The sequence below is a fragment of the Pseudophryne corroboree genome, chromosome 1, assembly GCF_028390025.1.
Source record: "Pseudophryne corroboree isolate aPseCor3 chromosome 1, aPseCor3.hap2, whole genome shotgun sequence".
Taxonomy (NCBI): domain Eukaryota; kingdom Metazoa; phylum Chordata; class Amphibia; order Anura; family Myobatrachidae; genus Pseudophryne; species Pseudophryne corroboree.
In genome coordinates this window covers 523,014,893-523,035,899 of record NC_086444.1, presented here as the reverse complement: position 1 = coordinate 523,035,899, position 21,007 = coordinate 523,014,893, and the positions used below count along the sequence as shown (strand labels likewise).

General features: G+C 43.8%; 1 protein-coding gene across 3 annotated transcripts in view; it reads left to right on the top strand.

Annotated features, from left to right (window-relative positions):
* GLIS3 (GLIS family zinc finger 3) overlaps window positions 1-21,007 on the top strand; it is an 800,422-nt gene that overhangs the window by 338,870 nt on the left and 440,545 nt on the right. For all 3 annotated transcript variants that reach the window (XM_063913972.1, XM_063913970.1, XM_063913969.1), the window contains one exon: window positions 17,864-18,071. In XM_063913972.1, the coding sequence (XP_063770042.1) occupies window positions 17,864-18,071 (208 nt within the window). The remainder of the gene's footprint in view (window positions 1-17,863; window positions 18,072-21,007) is intronic.

The window sequence follows — 21,007 nt, the reverse complement described above, 5'->3', positions numbered from 1 at the left end:
TATGCAATTGCAGTCGTATTCCGGCTGGAATTCGACCTTTTTTGGATTCAACACAATTCGACAGTTGAATCCCGACCGACGGGACCCGAATTCGACATATTCAATAAAAAACGGATTCGACAGTCCCGCTGTCGAAAAACGGACCAATTGACGATAGTGTGCATCCTGGATTCGACTTCATGGACGGCACAAAAGTGTTCAATAATCTCGAAAAAAAATGCGTGGGGTCCCCCCTCCTAAGCATAACCAGCCTCGGGCTCTTTGAGCCGGTCCTGGTTGTAAAAATACGTGGAAAAAAATTACAGGGGATCCCCCGTATTTTAACAACCAGCACCTGGTCCTGGTGGCAAAAATACAGGGGACAAATCACGTAGGGGTCCCCCGTATTTTTCACACCAGCACCGGGCTCCACTAGTCAGAGAGATAATGCCACAGCCGGGGGACACTTTTATATAGGTCTCTGTGGCCCTGGCATTAAATCACTAACTAGTCACCCCTGGCCGGGGTACCCTGGAGGAGTGGGGACCCCTTAAATCAAGGGGTCCCCCCTCCAGCCACCCAAGGGCCAGGGGTGAAGCCCGAGGCTGTCCCCCCATCCAAGGGCGGCGGATGGGGGGCTGATAGCCTTGTGTAAAAAAAAATAATATAGTTTTTTGTAGCAGAACTACAAGTTCCAGCAAGCCTTCCCCTGCAAGCTGGTACTTGGAGAACCACAAGTACCACCATGCAGAGGGGAAACGGGCCGCTGGTACCTGTAGTTCTACTACAAAAAAAAATACCCAAATAAAAACAGTATACACACACCGTGACAGTATAACTTTATTACATACATGCACACCGACATACACACATACTTACCTATATTGACACGAAGTGTCGGTCCCCTTCTCCACGTAGAATCCACGGGGTACCTGTGAATAAAATTATACTTGCAACAATCCAGTGTAGATCGGTCCTCTTCTTTGTTTGTAATCCACGTACTTGGCAAAATAAAAAAACGACAAACACGATCCACGCACTGAAAGGGGTCCCATGTTTACACATGGGACCCCTTTCCCCGACTGCCGGGACCCCCCGTGACTGCTGTCAAAGAGGGTCCCTTCAGCCAATCAGGGAGCGCCACGTCGTGGCACTCTCCTGATTTGCTGTGCGCGTCTGAGCTGTCAGGCGGCGCACTCAAGATACACTATAGCACATAGGCGCTCCATTGTATCCAATGGTGGGAACTTTGCGGTCAGCGGTAGGCCACGAAGTTATGTGGGGTCACCCGCTGACTGCAAAGTTCCCACCATTGGATACAATGGAGCGCCTATGCGCTACAGTGTATCTCGAGTGCGTCGCCTGACAGCTCAGACGCGCACAGCCAATCAGGAGAGTGCCACGATGTGGCGCTCCCTGATTGGCTCAAGGGACCCTCTTTGACAGCAGTCACGGGGGGTCCCGGCAGTCGGGGAAAGGGGTCCCATGTGTAAACATGGGACCCCTTTCAGTGCGTGGATCGTGTTTGTCGTTTTTTTAGTTTGCCAAGTACGTGGATTACAAACAAAGAAGAGGACCGATCTACACTGGATTGTTGTGAGTATAATTTTATTTACAGGTACCCCGTGGATTCTACGTGGAGAAGGTGACCAACACTTCGTGTCAACATAAGTAAGTATGTGTGTATGTCGGTGTGCATGTATGTAATAAAGTTATACTGTCACGGTGTGTGTGTGTACTGTTTTTATTTGGGTATTTTTTTTAGTAGAACTACAGGTGCCAGCGGCCCGTTTCCCCCCGCATGCTGGTACTTGTGGTTCTCAGCGCAGAGCCTGGTGCTGGTTGTTAAAATACGGGGGATCCCCTGTCATTTCCCCCCCCCCCCCCCCGTATTTTTACAACCAGGACCGGCTCAAAGAGCCCGAGACTGGTTATGCTTAGGAGGGGGACCCCACGCATTTTTTTCTGAAATTGTAACCCATTCCCAACCCTTCCCACTGAAAAACATGCACTGATCTCTCCATATTATTTTAGTCAGTAAAAAAAAAAATATTCTTTAAAAAAATCTATTAAATAATACTTGTGGCTCATAAATAGACAAACCAAGTAGATAATCCCTTCTAATATAAATAGATATGCTATTAGCAATAAAAAAAAAACACAAAGAAAACATGTTTTTAATTTTTTTTATTAGATCAAGACAGCAAAATGAGGCGGAATGAAATTGACGAAATGACTGTCGAAAAGCACTGTTGTCGAATCGACATTCTTTAATTGAATATACTTTTGTTGAAAAGCCACATTTTTACCATTGCAGACATGTCGAATTTGACAAATGTCGAATTGCAAAAAGTCGAATCTGAAACGGCAGGATTTTTGTCGAAAAGTACTGTATTGCATTGTCGAATTCAATTCGACAGGTTTTTTTGTCGAAAATGCTCCGTTTTTCGACATTTGCGGCAATTCGACCGCAATTGCATATACCCCTATATTTCCTACCACATGTACACACACACACACACACACACACACATTCACAGTAGGGTTAATTTTGTTGGGTGCCAATTAAGCTACCAGTATGTATTTATATATTCTTTTGGATTGTGGGAGGAAACTGGAGTACCCGGAGGAAACCCACGCAAGCACGGGGAAAATATACAAACTCCACACAGCCAGGGCTACGGTGGGAATAGAACCCATGTCCTCAGTGCTGTGAGGCAGTAATGCTAACCATTACACTGTCTGTACTGAACCATAGCTGTAGTTAGATCATATATACAGTATACAAATTGGGGTACAATATGGATTTATCATCAGGACAGCCTGTTGCACTCACCTTAATCATGATGTTAAAAATGATTTAAATATTTTAGATTTTGAAATGTTATGAGGCCAACAAACTAGCAACAAAATCATCCATGTTCTGTTCAAGTGTTTTTTTGTACTAGAATAACCCTATAAGCATTAATATTGCCTATTTTACTACAGTATTTACCACTAATCTGATGATTTGATTTGAGGAACTGTAATGAAAGCATTTGTCACTGCTCCTGTGCATATGACCTGTAAGGATATGCGGGAAGCGGAAATGTAACAGGATATGACTACCTATTACAGAGACAGATAACCCCAGTATTTTGGAGTTATGTGAGATTGCATGCAATGCTCCCAAACATCTATGGTTGTTTGGGGGCAGCAATAGGCAGCATTGGAGAAATCGGGGGGGGGGGGGGGGGGGGGGGTTGTCACCCCATTTCGTGGGTGTGCTAAGGCAGTAGATGGAGCTTCACTGGATTCAGCTGCTTTAATATCTCAACCGCTCGGATGAACTATGTATGTACAGTTGATCTAATGGTGTGTTCTTGGGCTCAGCAGCAGATCAGAGAAGGTGGCAGGATGTGTACATCTCTGAATCAGACCAGTAGTCTCAAGTGGTGAGAGAAGGGGGGATGGTACCTTTTGTATTTTTTATATATAGGACTCCAAAGTGCAATAAACCCCGATATCCAGCAAATCCTTAGTCCCATGCACTTTGGAATGTTTCTGTCATAAAGTAGCTATAGCAAAGTAACCAATGCTGAATTATATAAAATAGAGGTTATTCAGGATACAGTGTAACAATATAATGTATCCTCTTAGTAATTGGGGCCATCGGAAATCATTGTATTCTGCTGTAATTAGTTGTGTGGTTTCATTGTAAGCAAATACATATAACCTCTCACATGGTCTCAACAAAAAGCCCTTCACTCATTACTTATGTGAGGATGATCCAGCATGTATTTGTCTGCCTGTGAATAATTGGTTATTACTGGCATGTAAAAAATTAACTGAAGTGTAATGGCCCTTAAACGCTATATATCCATTACCAAGTACTATTGTGTTTTGGAAATTCTTGTTTGTTTTTTATATGCACAGTTGCCATAGAAAGGGAAAAGGTGGCTGGTTGCTATAACAGGAGAAATCACATTGCAGAGAACCCTTTGTGTTATAGCAGTACGTTAATGGTTGTTTCTTGTGAATTGTGTTATTAGCAATGAATTCCATATGTTGTATTACATCCCTTGTTAGAAAATAATTATGGTGTAAAACTAGGTATGTGGCTATTCATGTAATTTGAGCCATATAGAGTTGCTGTGTCTGTGACTATAATCTCCTTAAAAATATAATTAAAAGAAACACCATACTGCATCAAACTAGCAGTTTTATAACATAATAGCGATATGTATGTCTCACACCCACAAACATCAAATTTGGGAATTGCTCTAGCATTGTTATGGGTTGTACAAAAAAGCATCTGAAAATGGAACCCACTGGTCTCAGTGACCACATACCCATTTATGCTATTACTCACACTCGGGAGTGTGATGGTTTTCTTGTTTCATTCAGTTCATTTTTGTAAATGAAATGCATTGACGGCAAAGGAATGCCTTATACTGGCCTCCTGAAGAAGAGTAAGATTGTATATATCCAATGTATTCTTTGTGTGTGCGTGTTAAAATAAATGAATATATATATATATATATATAAAATCGCTTGCTGCCCACTATAATGTATAATGTAGTTTAATAGAATAATGTTTGAAGGGAATGTCCATGGCATCGCCACCTGGTGGTCATACTGCTCTTTATTTTTCTCTGTTTTTTAATTTCACTATGTTTGAATGTTTGGACACTATTTTTATCAATGCTCTCTAAACATCAGCTTAGATTCACACTTGGTTCTTTAGTTTAATTGGAACTGTTATGTTTTATTCATTAAATAAATTATTAAATTATTTAAATTAATTAATTATTAATTAAATGCTAGATAACTACAACTGCCAACATATTCTGCTGCATTATACTCCTGATACTGCTAGGTACCTATAACTACCTACCACTGGCGTATCTATAATAGGTGCAGCGTGCGAGGTGCACATGGGCCCCTGGGTCCAGAGGGGGCCACACTGCACACAGTCCACTCATTTCTTCTATATACTTACCTTTCTGGTGTCCTGGTGTGGGTCCCCTCCTCTCCCGAGTCCCGTAGCCGGTAGCCGCAGCAGTGCTGTTAGTGCTCGGTCTGAGCACTAGAGACTCTGGCACATTACCAGAGTCTACATTTTTTCAGAGACTTGCGCATGCGCTGTAGACTCTGGCACTGTGCCAGAGTCTCTATTGCTCAGAAAGAGCGCTAACAGGACTGCTGCCGGCAGAGGGACGGGAGAGGAGGGGACCCACACCCGGAGACTGCACATGGGTCCCCTCTTCTCTAGATACGCCCCTGCTACCAACATATTCTGCTGCATTATACTTCTATAGGCCAGGCTGATACTGCTAGGTAATGCAAATTGTAACATTATTGCGTAGTATATCATTCTGATGTACTTTCTTTAGTTTTGAATTGTATGGACCCAGTTGTTATCTATGTGGTATGCCTGTTTGTTTTTGTAAGGTAATTTACTGCCTGGCATTGTAGGGGGTGGGGTGTGGTTGGAGATTCCAATTATTTGTTTCACTTGCAGTATTTCTCTACTTACAGTAAGTTCTATCCTGTAGGCTGTGCAAAGCCGGTTGGCTGTGCATTTATTATCGAAGTGTGCATATTTGTAAAGTGTGATAAAATTGATGCATAACAGCAGCGTTCATTCAATCGAAGTGAAAAAGTAGGAAAACAGTAGCACACCAATCTAACAAAACATAGAAAACTGAAGAACTAATAACAAATGTGAGTCACTTACTCTTCATATCACTCACCTCCTGATTGTTGCATCTTATTAAATAGCACTGAACTACCTGACTTGGACATTTCAAAAACCATCCATTTCACCAACAAATGCTTGTATCTGTATTTTTGTAATTTGTTTTTTTTTTTATGCACAGCTGCGCCAATGCAATTTTACCTACAAACACTTAAAAAAACCTTACAGAATTACCATTGCTTTTTAATTCTCTCACAATCCTCTTATTTCTTATAGTCCAAATACATTTCTGCACCCACTTTATTTACGCTTGGATTTACGTCAAACTAAATCTACACCCGTTGAGCCTACACTGCTTTTCTCACCTGCATTTTTGTAATCCTTCTGCTCTGATTCCCTTACAGCCTCCACTCCTTCCAGTTTCCCTCAACCTATTTACCTGCTTAACACCATGTCAAGGTTTTCTTATACTCCCCACATCACTCAGTGACTACCTAATCATGTATCTTGCCCCCTGTTCACACCTTTATCCTTCCCCCCTAGTCTCCTCCTCTTCTCTACCCTCCTCTGTCTCTCCTCCATCCCTCTGTTTCCTTTCCCCTCCTTTCCTGTTACCCCACTTTCACTCACCTCTGCCCCATGGTCTTGCTATCCCACAACTCAGCCCTGCTCCCTCTCTCCCTTCCCTGACACCTCCCCACACCCCCATCCACATCACACTGACCTCCCTCCCTGCCCACCTCCTGCAGTTTCCCCTCCTAGCTCAGGCACCCGTACCATCACTACTCTCTCATCATTCCTGCCCACAAAGTTAATCTCACCTCATCACTCCAGCAACCCTGGTAATCTCATTCACATCTCTTCCACAAACTCATACCCCCTATCCTGTGCCCTCTGGAATGCCAGATCTGTTTGTAACAAACTTTTCCCCACTCACGACCTTTTCATTTCCAACTCCCTGCACCTACTAGCCATTACTGAAACTTGGATTACTACCATTGACACTACTTCTCCTGCTCTCTCTGCTGAGTGCCTCACATTCACACACACACACACACACACACACACACACACACACACACACACACACACACACACACACACACACACCCCCCCCGACCTGGGGGTGGTGTTGGGGTCCTTTTACCTTCTAGTTACTCCTACCAACTCGTACCACCAGATCCATCCCTTGCATTCTCTACATTTGAGGTCCATACTATACGCCTCTTCCAACCAGTCCATGTTAGAGTAACATAGTAACATAGTAACTAAGGTTGAAAAAAGACAATTGTCCATCGAGTTCAACCTATTTGTGGTCTCCTATGCATTCTTATTATAGGATTAGTTATTTTTATATTAGTACTAGTTACATTAACTATAATGCGTGCCTATGCACCATAACCCTTAATATCTTTATCCAATAGGAATTTATCTAAACCATTCTTAGACATGTTAGGTGTTAACCGAGTCCGCCATTACTACTCTCTCAGGCAGGGAATTCCAAACACGTATTGTCCTTACTGTGAAAAAACCTTTTCGCCTCAATGTGCGGAAACTCCTCTCCTCTAACCTAAGCGAGTGACCACGTGTCCTCTGTGCTGATCTTATAGAAAACAGGTCCCTCCCAAGCTTTGTGTATTGACCCCTTATATATTTGTAGATGTTGATCATATATTTGTAGATGTTGATCATATATATGTAGATGTTGATGTAGCTGTCATTTACCGTCCCCCTCCGGCATTGCTTCCAAATTCATCGACAACTTTGCTTCCTCACTTCCTCTCTTCTGACATTCCCGCCATTATCCTAGGCGATTTCAACATCCCTATCGATATCCCTACACAATCCCATGCCTCTAAACTCCTTAACCTCACCTCTTCACTTGGTCTCTCTCAGTGGACCTCCTCACCCTCCCATGTGAATGGGAGCTCACTGGATCTGGCCTTCACTCACCATTGTGATATTTCTGATTTCCCTTCTCTGACCACCACCTGCTCTCCTTTAACCTATCTCTCTCTGCTTCTCCATCTCTACCTCCTAAGGCTACCATCACTAGGCGTAACATTGAGGCTATTGACACTACAATCCTTTCCTCCCTGTTTGACTCACTTCTCTCTCCTATTTGACTCACTTCTCTTTCCTATTCTCTCTCTCTCATGCCCTGAACAAGCCACTTCCATATACAATGCATCCCTTACCTCTGCTCTTTACTCTGTTGCTCCACCAACCACTATTCACCCTCGCAAATTAACACCTCAACCTTGGTACACCAAATGCACCAGATATCTGCAAAAATGCTCACGTACTGCTGAGCAACACTGGAGGAAATCACGCTCTAAGGCAGACTTCCTCCATTCCATACTTATTCTCTCATCCTTCATTTCTCTTGCTAAACAGTCTTACTTCAAGACCCTCATCTCATCCCAGTCTTCCAACCCCTGCGCCTCTGTGCCACTCTCAACTCACTCCTCTGCCCACCTCCAACTCATCTCCCTTCCTCACTCTCTGCTCTTGCCTTTGCCACTTACTTCACATCCAAAATTGACTCCATACATCAGGACATCACATCACACCTGACCATCAGCAACCATCCTCCTCCCATCCCTTACCACTCCGCCCCATCCCTCTCACCAACTCTGACATCTTTCTCCCATGCATATGGTGAGGAAGTCATGGCCCTCATTCGTTCCTGTCCCCTCACCACCTCCCCACTTGACCCTATCTCCTCCCACCTTCTCCGCTACCTCTCTCCTTCTGCCTGTTCTCATCTTTCCCACCTTCTCAATCTTTCCCTCTCATCAGTCACTGTCTCCTCTGCCTTCAAGCATGCACTCATCTCTCCTATTCTTAAAAAACCTACCCTTGATCCAAACACTCTCTCCAACTACCGACTCATCTCTCTCCTCCTTTTGCCTCCAAACTCCTTGAGCTTATTGTCTACATCCGCCTTACTTCCTTTTTTTCCTCACACTCACTGCTTGACCTATTCCACTCTGGCTTCCATCCTCTCCACTCCACTGAAACTGCCCTTACAAAAGTATGCAATGACCTCCATAATGCTAAATCTAAGGGACACTACTCTACTTATTCTTCTTGATCTCTCTGCTGCTTTTGACACTGTGGACCACCCTCTCCTACTGCAAATCCTTCACTCCATTGGTCTGCGTGATACTGCCCTCTCTTGGCTGTCTTCCTACCTCTCTGACCGTTCATTCTTTGTCTCCTCTCATGACTCCACCTAGCTCTCACTTTTACTAACTGTAGGTGTACCCTAAGCTGTTATTCTTGGTCCTCTTTTTTTCTCTCTCTATACGTCCTCACTAGGTAAGCTCATTAGTTCTTTTGGTTTCCAATATCATCTCTATGCTGATGACACTCAAATCTATCTTTCCTCTCCAGACCTCTCCCCTGCTCTCTTCACTCGTATCTCCAACTGTCTGTCTGCTATCTGTTTGAATGTCCCAGCGCTTTCTTAAACTTAACATGTCTAAGACCAAGCTGATCATCTTCCCTCCCTCCCGCATAACCTCACCTCCTACAATCTCATTATCTATTGATGGCACTACTATCTCCTCTAGCCCCCAAGTGCGCTGTCTTGGAGTAATCCTTGACTCCTCCCTCTCCTTCAAAATACACATTCAGCACCTCTCGCAAACCTGCCGTTTTCATCTAAAAAATATTTCCAGGATCAGACCCTTTCTGACCCAGGATGCTACTAAGACTCTTATCCACTCACTGGTCATCTCCAGACTGGACTACTGTAATCTCCTGACTGGCATTCCTGACAAATACCTCTCTCCACTCCAATCTATCCTCAATGCTGCTGCCTGGCTTATTTTCCTCACCAAACGCACTATGTCCACCTCTCCTCTCTTACAAGACCTTCACTGGCTCCCCTTCCCTATCAGAATCCATTTCAAGCTTCTCACACTCACTTACAAAGCCCTCACCCACTCCTCTCCCATCTACATCTCTGATCTTATCTCCCTTTACACTCCCACCTGTCCTCTTCACTCTGCTAATGCACGCCGACTCTCCTGCCTACTTATTACTTCCTCCCATTCCTACCTCCAAGATTTTTCATGTGCTGCCCCATTTCTCTGGAATTCCTCTACAAAACTTCAAACAGGCTCACAAGACCCACTTCTTCACCAAACCCAGCCAAATCTCATCCTAACCCTCTGTTCCACGCACTCTATGTACCCCATCTGTGTCACCCCTGTCTGTCTACCCCTACCCTATAGAATGTAAGCTCTCACGAGTAGGGCCCTCTTCCATCATGTGCTTATCCTTTTTATTACTTTAATAATCTTCAACTGCACCAAATCCAGCAGTCTTCTACCACCTGATACTTATTCCAGTGTCATCTGCTGATGTAGCTATGTTTATTTACCATGTACTTGTCCTATATTGTCATCAACTGTAAGTTGCTGTTTTCCTGTTTTGATGATTTGTTTATGTACTCTATAATTGGGCGCTGTGGAACACTTGTTGCGCCATATAAAGAAAGGATAATAATAATAATAATAATAAAAAGTAAAATCTTAAAATACTGATGGCAACAAGGAATTTTGATCAAATAAGTAGAGGTAGCTTTGATATAAAAGTGGCCAATCTAAATGTTATACAAACATACTCTTATGGTAGTACCAGGAAGCTGTTGTCTAGACCTCATGAAATGTGTATGGCTTTTAAGGAAATATTCCATGAACATAATTAATATAAACATTCTTATTAAAAATTGCAATTAAAGATTAGAATTTCCAATCTCAGTCACACCCTTAGATCCAAGCATTCAGGGACCATGTTAGTGTAATAAAATGTATTACATAAGCAGATAAATGTCAAAAAGTGCCCATCCACCACCAAAGTTCTCTCTGCACCAGTGCATGCCAGGTCAAACTGCTGCTTGTAATTTTCCAGCATGCTTTAGTAGCTATGGGTATGCTAGCACTCATGGGTCAAGCTAGCCTTTCTGTCACCTTGGGCAAAGACTCATCACAATGCCTATATGACCACCATATAACACAGACAGCATTAGCGACCTTCTCATACTACAGACAGCATTAGCATCCATCATATACTGTAGACAGACTTAGCAACTGCTATATATTATAGACAGCATTAGTGACCAGCATACACTAAACACAGCATTAAATTCCTAATTACAACCCCCAGTCTAATTAAAAAACAATCTTAATTTACACCATTGAATCCTTACCCCTCCCCCCTGATTCAAAGTATTACTTAACATGAAATATATGCAATCACTCCTCCATGCCCTAATTTCCCTATTGAAAGTCTCATCTGCTGAGTTTGGTCCTCTCCCAATGCAGCTACTGTTTGCAGGAAGCAGCTGTCTGGCAGGCAGCTCCCACTGAAGCTACTGCTGCCAGTGTCGAGGAGGCAGCCATGCATAGACAGACAGGGGAGGTAGAGGCTGTGCAGCCTGTTACTACAGAGCACGCACCTTGGATGGGGATAACTCTGTTACTAGTAATGGCCAACTTTTATAATTGAGAATGATGTCAAATGGAAGGTACAGGGCATGTTGTGCTGGAAACTCCATTATTGTGGCTCTGCCTCCTGCTATACAGTGCTGTGGTTTGTGGCTTTGTACTGAGGGGAGCAAGGACTGCATTGCTGCAATTCACCACAAATTGCTTCATCAAGCCTCCAGACCACACATTTCATTGAGGCCATGGACACAGTTTAGGAGGCTGGCCTCTTCTCCTGGAAGAGCAGCCCAAATTTCAAGAGTCCCCTGGACATTCCAGGCGAGCAAGAAAGTTTGGCCTAACTCTAAATAAACCTTATTTGGTGAACTGCAATATTTAAGTTGCAGACAGATGGTCACCAATAGCGCTGCTGCATCTACTTTTGCATCTGACTCGGAATCAGGCCCATTATGAGAAAAGTTGAAAGTGCTATTGTAGATGTTAAATTGAAAAAGTCTGTAAGATACAATCTGTCTGGCAGCATAAAAGACCTGTGTTTTCATGTTTAAAACATAATTAAAGTAAAAAGTGTTCCTGTTTTACCAAAGTTAGAGAGTAAACGTGTCCAGACCAATGGTTGCCCTTTTGGGAAATATCAGCAACTGCATCAGAAACCTGGAGTGGGTATCTGTACAACCATGGTGTTATTTCTAAATTCATTTTAAATTCTTAGAAATTTTTATTTCTTACAAAGTACATGGTAAATTATCTGAATTATCTATACTATATTGTATTTGCCAGTGAGCAATTATTAATGACTAGGTGATTCATCGCTCCCTACGGGCGCTCTTCACACCGTCATAAGGGGCTACGCCCCCTTAAGCCATTGTGGCGTGCAATATTTGTATTATATGGAGCATTACCTCCAATCATAATTGTGTGAGTGGTTAAATATTGCATGGACAAAGGGCGTGCGATGGTTAAGGGGTCGTAGCGTGAACAGTGCACGCAGGGTCTGATGAATCACCTAGTAGGTGCTGTGGTTGGGGGAGTGGCGGGGAGACACGAATGGGGGAGGGGGCCCGGGGGTGCCGCAGGTGTGGGAGGGGTGGTTGCTGCAGATGGGGAGGGGCTGGTGCAGTGGTTGGTGGAGGGGTGGGTGCCATGGGTGGGGGTCCGAAGCTACTGTAGGTGCAGCGGGTGGGGGAGGGGTTGGTGCGGGTTGGGGTGCTGCGGGTGGGGGAGGGGGTCCGGAGCCACCACGGGTGGTGGAGGGGGTGTGTGTGTGGGTGCCTTGGATGGGGCCCGGAGGTACTGCGAGTGGGGGAGGGGTGGGTAATGCTTCTCCTGCTTCTCCTCCTGGAAGCAGCTAAGCTGCTATCCTCCCTTTGGCGGAGACTCGCATAGCAGCCAAGCAGCCAGTCACTATTGTTAGTTCGGTGTCCCAACGCGCTGCATTACAGGGAAGAAGATGCACTCAATAAACTACAGCTCCCAGCAGGCCTTAGCACCGGAATGCTTTGGCGCTAAGGGCTGCTGGGAGCTGTAGTTTATTTAGTGCGTCTACTTCTCTGTAATGCAGCGCGTTGGGACACCGGCGCTAACAATAGTGACTGGCTGGCAGAACTGACTAACTCGCTGAATCAGTGTAAAAGGTGAGAGTGCTGTGCACCCACTGCACTGCACAGCACTGTCACCTTTTACATTGATTCAGCGTTAAGACATTACCCTCCGTGATATCAACCACTCTATCTGTTACATTAACCATCTCAGGGCATCCAGGCCGGCAGCCCAAGTGCTGTGTTGCGGAGTCAGGGCCTCTGGGGATCTGGGCGCGGCTGTGGCGGGGAGGCACTTCTGTGAGATCATGCGCAGACGAGGCTCCGGTGCTGAAAGAGTATGCGGCACAGGGAGGGCTATGAAAGCCTTCCGCTGCGGCGCTTAATACACATCTATGCCGGTGGCTGCAGCAGCTTTTGTTCCACCTGCGCCGCGGCTAGGGAGTGGGGATTGTTGAGGATGGAGGGGGCTGGCGGACTGGCAGCAGGACATAGGACGCTGCAGTAAAAGGATTTTCTTTTTCTCCCTATCTACAGCGCAGAGACTTGCTGCAGATGCAGTGGCATACCCTCACACTGTACCTTTTTAGCAGGTACAGTACCTTTTTTTATGGTCTGTACCGATTTTTGGCTCTTCAAACTTCCATTGAAAGTATAGGGAAAGGGGCGTGGCCATGCCCCTGTACCCATGGCTACCCCCCTTTTCAAATTTGTACCAATTTTTGTGTATAAATTGTTGGAGGGTATGTTGCTGCAGATGCAGTGGGCCTATTTTGGGGTGTAGGCCTGGAGCTGCAGCTCCATCAATCCCTTTGTTAATCCTGCTCTGGGAACACACAGCAGCCAAAGAGCAGACTCTCCCATTGGATGTAACCTGTGTGAGAGGGCATTTCTTGCCCAATCAGCTGTGGACTGGATGTGATAGACCTGCTGCTAACCCACTGGGATCTCCCAGCCACACCCAGCATTATCCACACAGTCACAGAGTGACAGATCTCGGCTATTATATAGGAGATAATACTTTAATACATGCTGATAACAATAAATTTTTTGTATTACTAACAGTTTACAAATCAGCTATCGCTTTCATTATATAATTTTATTGGATATTGAAACAGTTATTTAGCATAGACATAAACTTGAGGTCTTCAATTGTTCTGTATAAACAAAACACATCTCTGTTATATCTGCTGTAAATGTTCTGGCAGCATTCAGGCCTAATTACATTTTGGCAGCGTCTAACAGTGTAACTCAGCTTTGAGATAATGCATTTGTAGTGTGCATGGATTTCCATTGCTTGGCAATTTATTATGCATGTTTTTTTTCTATCTACATCTGTGTATGTCCATAAAATGTCCCAATAAGATCTGGTCTAATCCAGTGGTCTCCATCCTTAATTGGAGTGTGAGCTACTTTTGGGAAAAAAAAAACTCTGGAAGAGCTACCCCCTCTCCCCAATGCGCGCACATTCCGGTGAAAGTGGGTGTGGGCTCACAAAAGTGGGTGTAGGCTCACAAAAGTGGGTCTGGACTCACAACAGTAATGCCCCCCTGCGTAGTGCCAGATACACAGGTAATGCCCCCTGCATAGTGCCAGATACACAAGTAATGCCCCCCCCAGCACTGCCAGATACAAATAATGTCCCCCAACAGTGCCAGATACATAAATCATGCCCCCAGCAGTGCCAGATAAACAAGTAATACCCCCCAGCAGTGCCAGATGCACAAGTAATGCCCCTCAGCAGTGCCAGATATACAAATAATGCCCCTCAGCAGTGCAGATACACAAATAATGCCCCCCAGCAGTGCCAGATATACAATGAATGCCCCCCAGCAGTGTCAGATATACAATTAATGCCCCCCAGCAGTGCCAGATACACAATTAATGCCCCAGAGCAATGCCAGATATACAATTAATGCTCCTCAGCAGTGCCAGATATACAAATAATGCCTGCCAGGTGTGCCAGATATACAAATAATGCCCCAGCAGTGCCACATATTCAAATAATGCCCATATCAGTGCCAGATATACAAATAATGCCCCCCAGCAGTGCCAGATATACAGATAATACCCCCCAGCAGTGCCAGATATACAATTAATGCCCCCCAGCAGTGCTAGATATACAATTAATGCCCCCAGCAGTGTCAGATATACAATTAATGCCCCCCAGCAGTGCCAGATTCACAAATAATGCACCCCCCCCACAGTGCCAAATACATGTGATGCACCCCAGCAGTGCCAGATACAACATCAGTGCTCACAATTGTTGCCCCCTGCCATCTGCCGCTGTGTCTGAGGGGAGGAGATGAGGAGAGGAGAGCCCACTAGCAGCCACAGCGCGTCTCCTCGGTCTGAAGTACCGGCGCTGCTGACGCCATTTGAAATATGGTGTGGACAGCCAGCCAATTAGGAGCCGGCGCGTGAGCTCTAACTGGCTCGTGGCTGGCACCATATTAATATGCACGCACCGTCGCCGCAACTACCTAAGAAGCAGTGCAGAGCTACCCGTTGCTCGCAAGCGACGGGTTGGCGACCGCTGGTATAATCAGTTATGTGTTAAAAACACAAATTAACATTTGAAGCTTTTCACTTGTCTTCATTTTTAGATACATTTTGTTTGAGCCTGTTATATTTGTTGGCTTCTCATTGATCTGTGCGCAAGCAGCTGGATTTAAGAATCTTGGTACATTACAATGTGTATCACAAAACCAACCTCTACTGTAGCGAATCAGGGCATTTGAAAGTTCACATTTTTAGCACAACCTGTAGGCAAATGGACCATTAGAATAGTATAGCAAAGAGAGAAGTTTGCTGCTGTAGAAACAGCAACATGTACAGTATTGGGTCAATCACTTTTAGCCGCGATGATTTCGCGGATGCGAATCATCGTGGCAGCGGCCGCACTTAACGGCAGCCCAAATTTGCACAAAAGTACTCGCTGCCCCATAGGGCATCAAGCACTGTAGTTCTAAGTCAGCCGTCACCGTTGGTGACGTTCAAATTCCGCGGCAACGGCACATCTCACCCTTTGTGGGTAATAGGATCGACCCCTATGTGTGGAGCTCAACTCTTTATACTATAGAGAATTTGGGCACTCAACCTACTAATCTATAACCCTTTTATTGTCTACATAAAAAAATGAGACTAAAAAGCATCAAACACAATTGTGTAGTATATAACAATAACATACATCCCAACTTCTTTGGAAGCTGAGAAGGGACAATAATGCATGCCCAAAATTGGGGATGTGGTCTTGTGGTAAGGGGGAATGGCCTCACTGTAAGAGGGTGTGGCCTTGTGGTAAGGGGGCGTAGCATCACAGCATGCACCAGAATGGCAAGCCACGCACCCATTTTTGTCACTATGGGGGCATGAGCAGCGCTCACTGAGCTGCTGGCCATGCCTCCTGTCCCTCTCTGTCGGGGGAATAGACGATGTGACGGGGGGTAATCTCCCAACTGCCCCGCCGCCGCGGGACACTGCAACCCATGGGTGGGACAGCGGGACAGACCGTGAAAAAACGGGACTGTCCCGGCAAAATTGGGGCAGTTGGGAGGTATGCAAAAATAAACAATATACAGATGTGTCTTCATACAACTAGCCTCAATATGCTAGGCAGCATGAAATGCCTGGTGTGAGTTGACAAGTCCTATGCAACTCTGCTTACGTTGGGCGTCTTTTTTTTTTTTTTTTTACAAAGATGTGTCTTAGTAGCAATGCTGATTAATTTGATTTGTGACACTTGTATATATTGTGTGTCACTGAGTCTGTATACGGAGCAGAACAGAACTTATATTAGAACAAAGCTGTGGCTGCTACATTGTAGCACTTCGTATACAGATTAAGAGATCCAGTCGCACACAGATATACAAGTGTAGTTTATGAAAGTAATCAGCACACTCTTCTTGTGTGTCCTAGTCACATTGCGTTGCGACTAAGACGCATTTTTGGCAAAAAAGACGTCAGACGATGGAAGATTCTCACGCGATCTGGTGTGCTGAAAAGGGTTGTTTGGTATGACAAAGATGAATGAGGACACATCTGTACAGTACATATCTGGTATGTTGTGATAGAGACCGACATATGAAAGGCAATGGTCCCACCAATAATATTCGACTTGCAAAACAAAGTCTGTTTTAAGACACAATGGTCAATAACCTGTGGCAAAATCTATGAAAGCTGAATTCACTATATGTGGGATAGTTTACCTTGATGGTCAGTAGCTGGCACACCAAATGAATATAATCACATCAGAAAATGAATGAGGAATGTAACAATATGGAAATATGTAGTTCAATATAACAAAGCAGTAGTTACCTCTATTTCATGCTGGGTCATGGAAAAGATGGCATAGGCATAACTGTAATATCTCATATAGTATTGAATGTTTTTCATATATGTTATGCTCATACTGCCAAAACTTGCTGGAAATAGAAAATAGATAACATGGTGAGAATGAGTCCATGCAATCAGGGGTGTAGCCAGAACTTTGTTGGCCCGATAGCAACATTTTGAAGTGACCCCTGTCCCAAAGCTTCTAGAGAGATACCTCTCTGCAGCAGTTTTACATTTTCTGTCTCATCTGAGTGCTGTAGTACAGTTCTTTTCCATAGTAGAGCCTTAGTTAATGTTATGCCCCATATTAGTGCCCTATTTTATTTTACGAACTATAGTAGTGCTCTAGTTCATGTTATGCCACACAGTAATCCAGATTCACATTATGATATATAGTGTCCCTAGTTCATATTATGCCACATTACAGTGCCCCTGGTTCATATTATGCCACACTATAGTGCCTCCAGTTCATATTGTGCAACATTACAGTGCCTTCAAATTCAGACTATACCAAATTGCAGTGCCCCGTTACCATTATAACATTCACTACAGGCACCTCTCACTGAACATGGAATGTCACTGCATTCAGGCTGGGCAGCGGGTCAGACCCAGTTGGCAAATCTGGGAAATTGGTATGCAACTACAATAGTCCCAAAACCCTTTGGGTCCCATAGCAATGACACCCCCTGCACCCACTAGAGCTACGCCCATGCCTTTGATAATATGTTAATGAGGGAACTCATCCTCACTATGTTACCTTTGTGGATTTGTATATTTGTACAAGGATTATGAACATTTCTTAGTAAATAAGAAGGGTCTGTCATGTGTCAGTCTACCACCTGCTATAGCTTTATGTTTGTCTTTGTTTACAGGGAGTGTTGGCTTTGGTCTGCAGAGCAAGTCACAAGGAAAAGGCAGCTGCAACAATCTTATGGTCACCAGCAGTCCTATGATGGTCCAGAGACTGGGCCCCATATCCCCTCCTGCAAACCAGGCTGCGACAGCGTGCACTCAGATGAGCCCCTGCTTACAGAGAACGCTAAATCTTCAGCACTTATCAATACCTCCATCTGATACCAGGTCTTTATTACACTGTTTCTTTTTTCTTTTTTATATGGTTAAATATTCATTTATAGCCATGGTTTCCAACCAGTTCTTGTTGTGACAAACCTGACTCACATTAATTTTTTTCCATGACACCTGAATTAAATTATAGTGATGAATTAAACTGAAACTGTGAAAAATTGTTTAAAAAAACAATTGTCAAGAATTGTAGCTATTTCCATTCATATTCAATTTAAATGTTTCACATACTGTGCAGTATCATTTCTCTTGCTTAACTTTAACATTTTAAGACTTCTTTGTTTTTCTGTTAATTCAACTCCCTGCTCCCCATCCCTTCCTCCCCCTTTCCCCCTCTCTATGTCTCTCTCTCTCTCTCTCACACACACACGCACACACACACACACACACACACACACACACACACACACACACACACACACACACACACACACACACTCTTATTGTGAATGTAATGCTGTTGAAATAACAAATGTGTAATTTATGTCAGTCTGACAAATGCTGGCTAAGCATGCTGCAATTGTGCACCAGATATGTTGGCTCACAAACAATCCCCAAGCCTAATACTGATTCTATCAAAATCTGTAAGGTCACTATTGAGCATATTTGTTAATGTGGTCTGTGTACGCTGTCATCTTCTAAGTTCTAATATGCAAAATAATGCAGGAAGCGATCTGGAAACTCAGTCTGAAAAAGCAACAATGTGTGTGGTACGCTAATCCTTATATATACAATTTTTCCCAAAGAACAGTGGAGCTTGATCTATCTATCTATCTATCTATCTATCTATCTATCTATCTATCTATCTATCTATCTATCTATCTATCTATCTAATCTACAGTCATAACAGTAAAACCAGTATCTTGTTACAATTGCAAGGTTTGGGATATATTAGGCAGCAAGTGCGCAGACAGTTCCTGAAGTTGATGTGTTGGAAGCAGTAAAAACGGGAAAGCATAAGGATCTGAGCAACTTTGTTTAGAGCTAACATTTCACATGCATCTCCTACCTAAAGATTGTTGCAGACCAAGTACACCACTTCATGGCAACAGTGGGGTCGATGTACTAGTACTTCATGACAACAGTGGGAGCGATGAGTGGAGAAGTGAGCCAGTGGAGAAGTTGCTCATGGCAACCAATCATCTGCTCTGTATAATTTTATAATATGCAAATTATAAATGTTACTTCAATGCTGATTGGTTGCCATGGGTAACTACTCCACTGACTAATTTCTCCATTCTTTTCACTGCTTAATACATCGCCCCCAGTATTCTTTGATAGCAGTGGCCTCTTTCAGCAGAAAATGCGTCCTGCCACACTGCAAAAATTGTTCAGGGATGGTTTCAGTAACAGGACAAAGGTTCAAGGTGTTTACTTGACCTCCAAGTTCCCCAGATCTCAATCCAATTGAGCATCTGTGGGATGTGCTGGAAAATCAAGTCCGAGTCATGGATGCCCCAAATAGCAACTTACACGGCTTAACAGATTTACTGCTAATGTCAGATACCATAGGACACCTTCAGAAGTTTTGTGGAGTCCATGCTTCAATGGGTCAAAGCTGTTTTGGCGGCACGAGAGGGTCCTACACAGTGTTATGATTGATATGTATACGAGGGTGGCTCAATAAGTAAAATAATGTGTGTAATGTTCTCATTTTCATTCAAATTTTTCCGCCAGGCCAGAGCAGGTATACCATTGCTTCCACTCACCGCCATTAGACTGTGCCTCATATCAGTCATACTGTCCCAAAATCAGTTGAGGTACGCATTATGATCAGATTTCTGCATCTAAAGGGCTCATCAGCAGCTGAAATTCATCACCAACTTGTCGAGGAGTACGGTGATAACGTCACATCATGGAAACAGGTTTGCACTTGGTGCACTGCCATATATAACGGCAGGACAGACATTCAAGATGAGCAACAATTTGGCCACCCAAGCATGTCAACCACAGGCAGTGCTCCAAACCCAAACCTGTTTCTGTGACACGACATTATAACTGTACACCTGGACATGTTTGCAATAAATTTCGTCTGCTAATATGCCCTTTAGACACAGACATCTGATCACACTACCCACCTCACTGTTTAATCATGTTTTCACCAGCTTCACCACCATAGAACTGATGTTGGGACAGTATGACTCATGCGAGGTACAGTCTAATGGCTGTGAGGGGAAGCAGTGTCTACCTGCTCCGGCCTGGCGGTAAATGTTCCCGATGGAACCAGGTTATTTGGGTGCATGGAGTTAAGGAAACAGACAAACAGTACACCAATTATTTTTCCTATGTACATACATTTGCATGGGCAAATATTCATGTATATAATGAATTTCCTTCCACACCTCATCCTGTGTTTCTACTTGTGTGTGATATGTCTCACTGGGTGGATAGAAGTATTGCCAGTCTGTAGGAAAGGGCAATTCCCACATCTGGAACATTTAAAAGCACATGGTATCTTGGGGATGGAACCCAAGTCTAAACACAGAATGCATTTATGGTTTCATATCCATCTTATACACAGAGCCTGAAGATAATTATGAATGCATGAAACAAAGTTTGTGTACATACATGATATTCATTTATGTTTCATTTACACTTTATACACAGCCTGAAGATAATTGTATACAATATGTGTAACAATTTTATGCATTAAAGAAAGTTTGTGTACATTGAACCATCAGAAAGCAAATTTGTCACTGTCTCAGTTGCGCTGAAAAAATTCTGCGTTTCAGAGTATTCCATATTTTGGAATTTTGTATATGGGAGACTCAACCTGTATATCATTTAGAATGTGTTTATTATAGTAATACATACAAAGTTATTATGTATTGTGGCAGTGTGAGGATAAACTGCATTATTGACACGTGTTGAGAGTGTGGATGGAGGGATCCGCCCAGTGAAGTAAAGCCAGGTGTGATCATATCTAAGGGCTG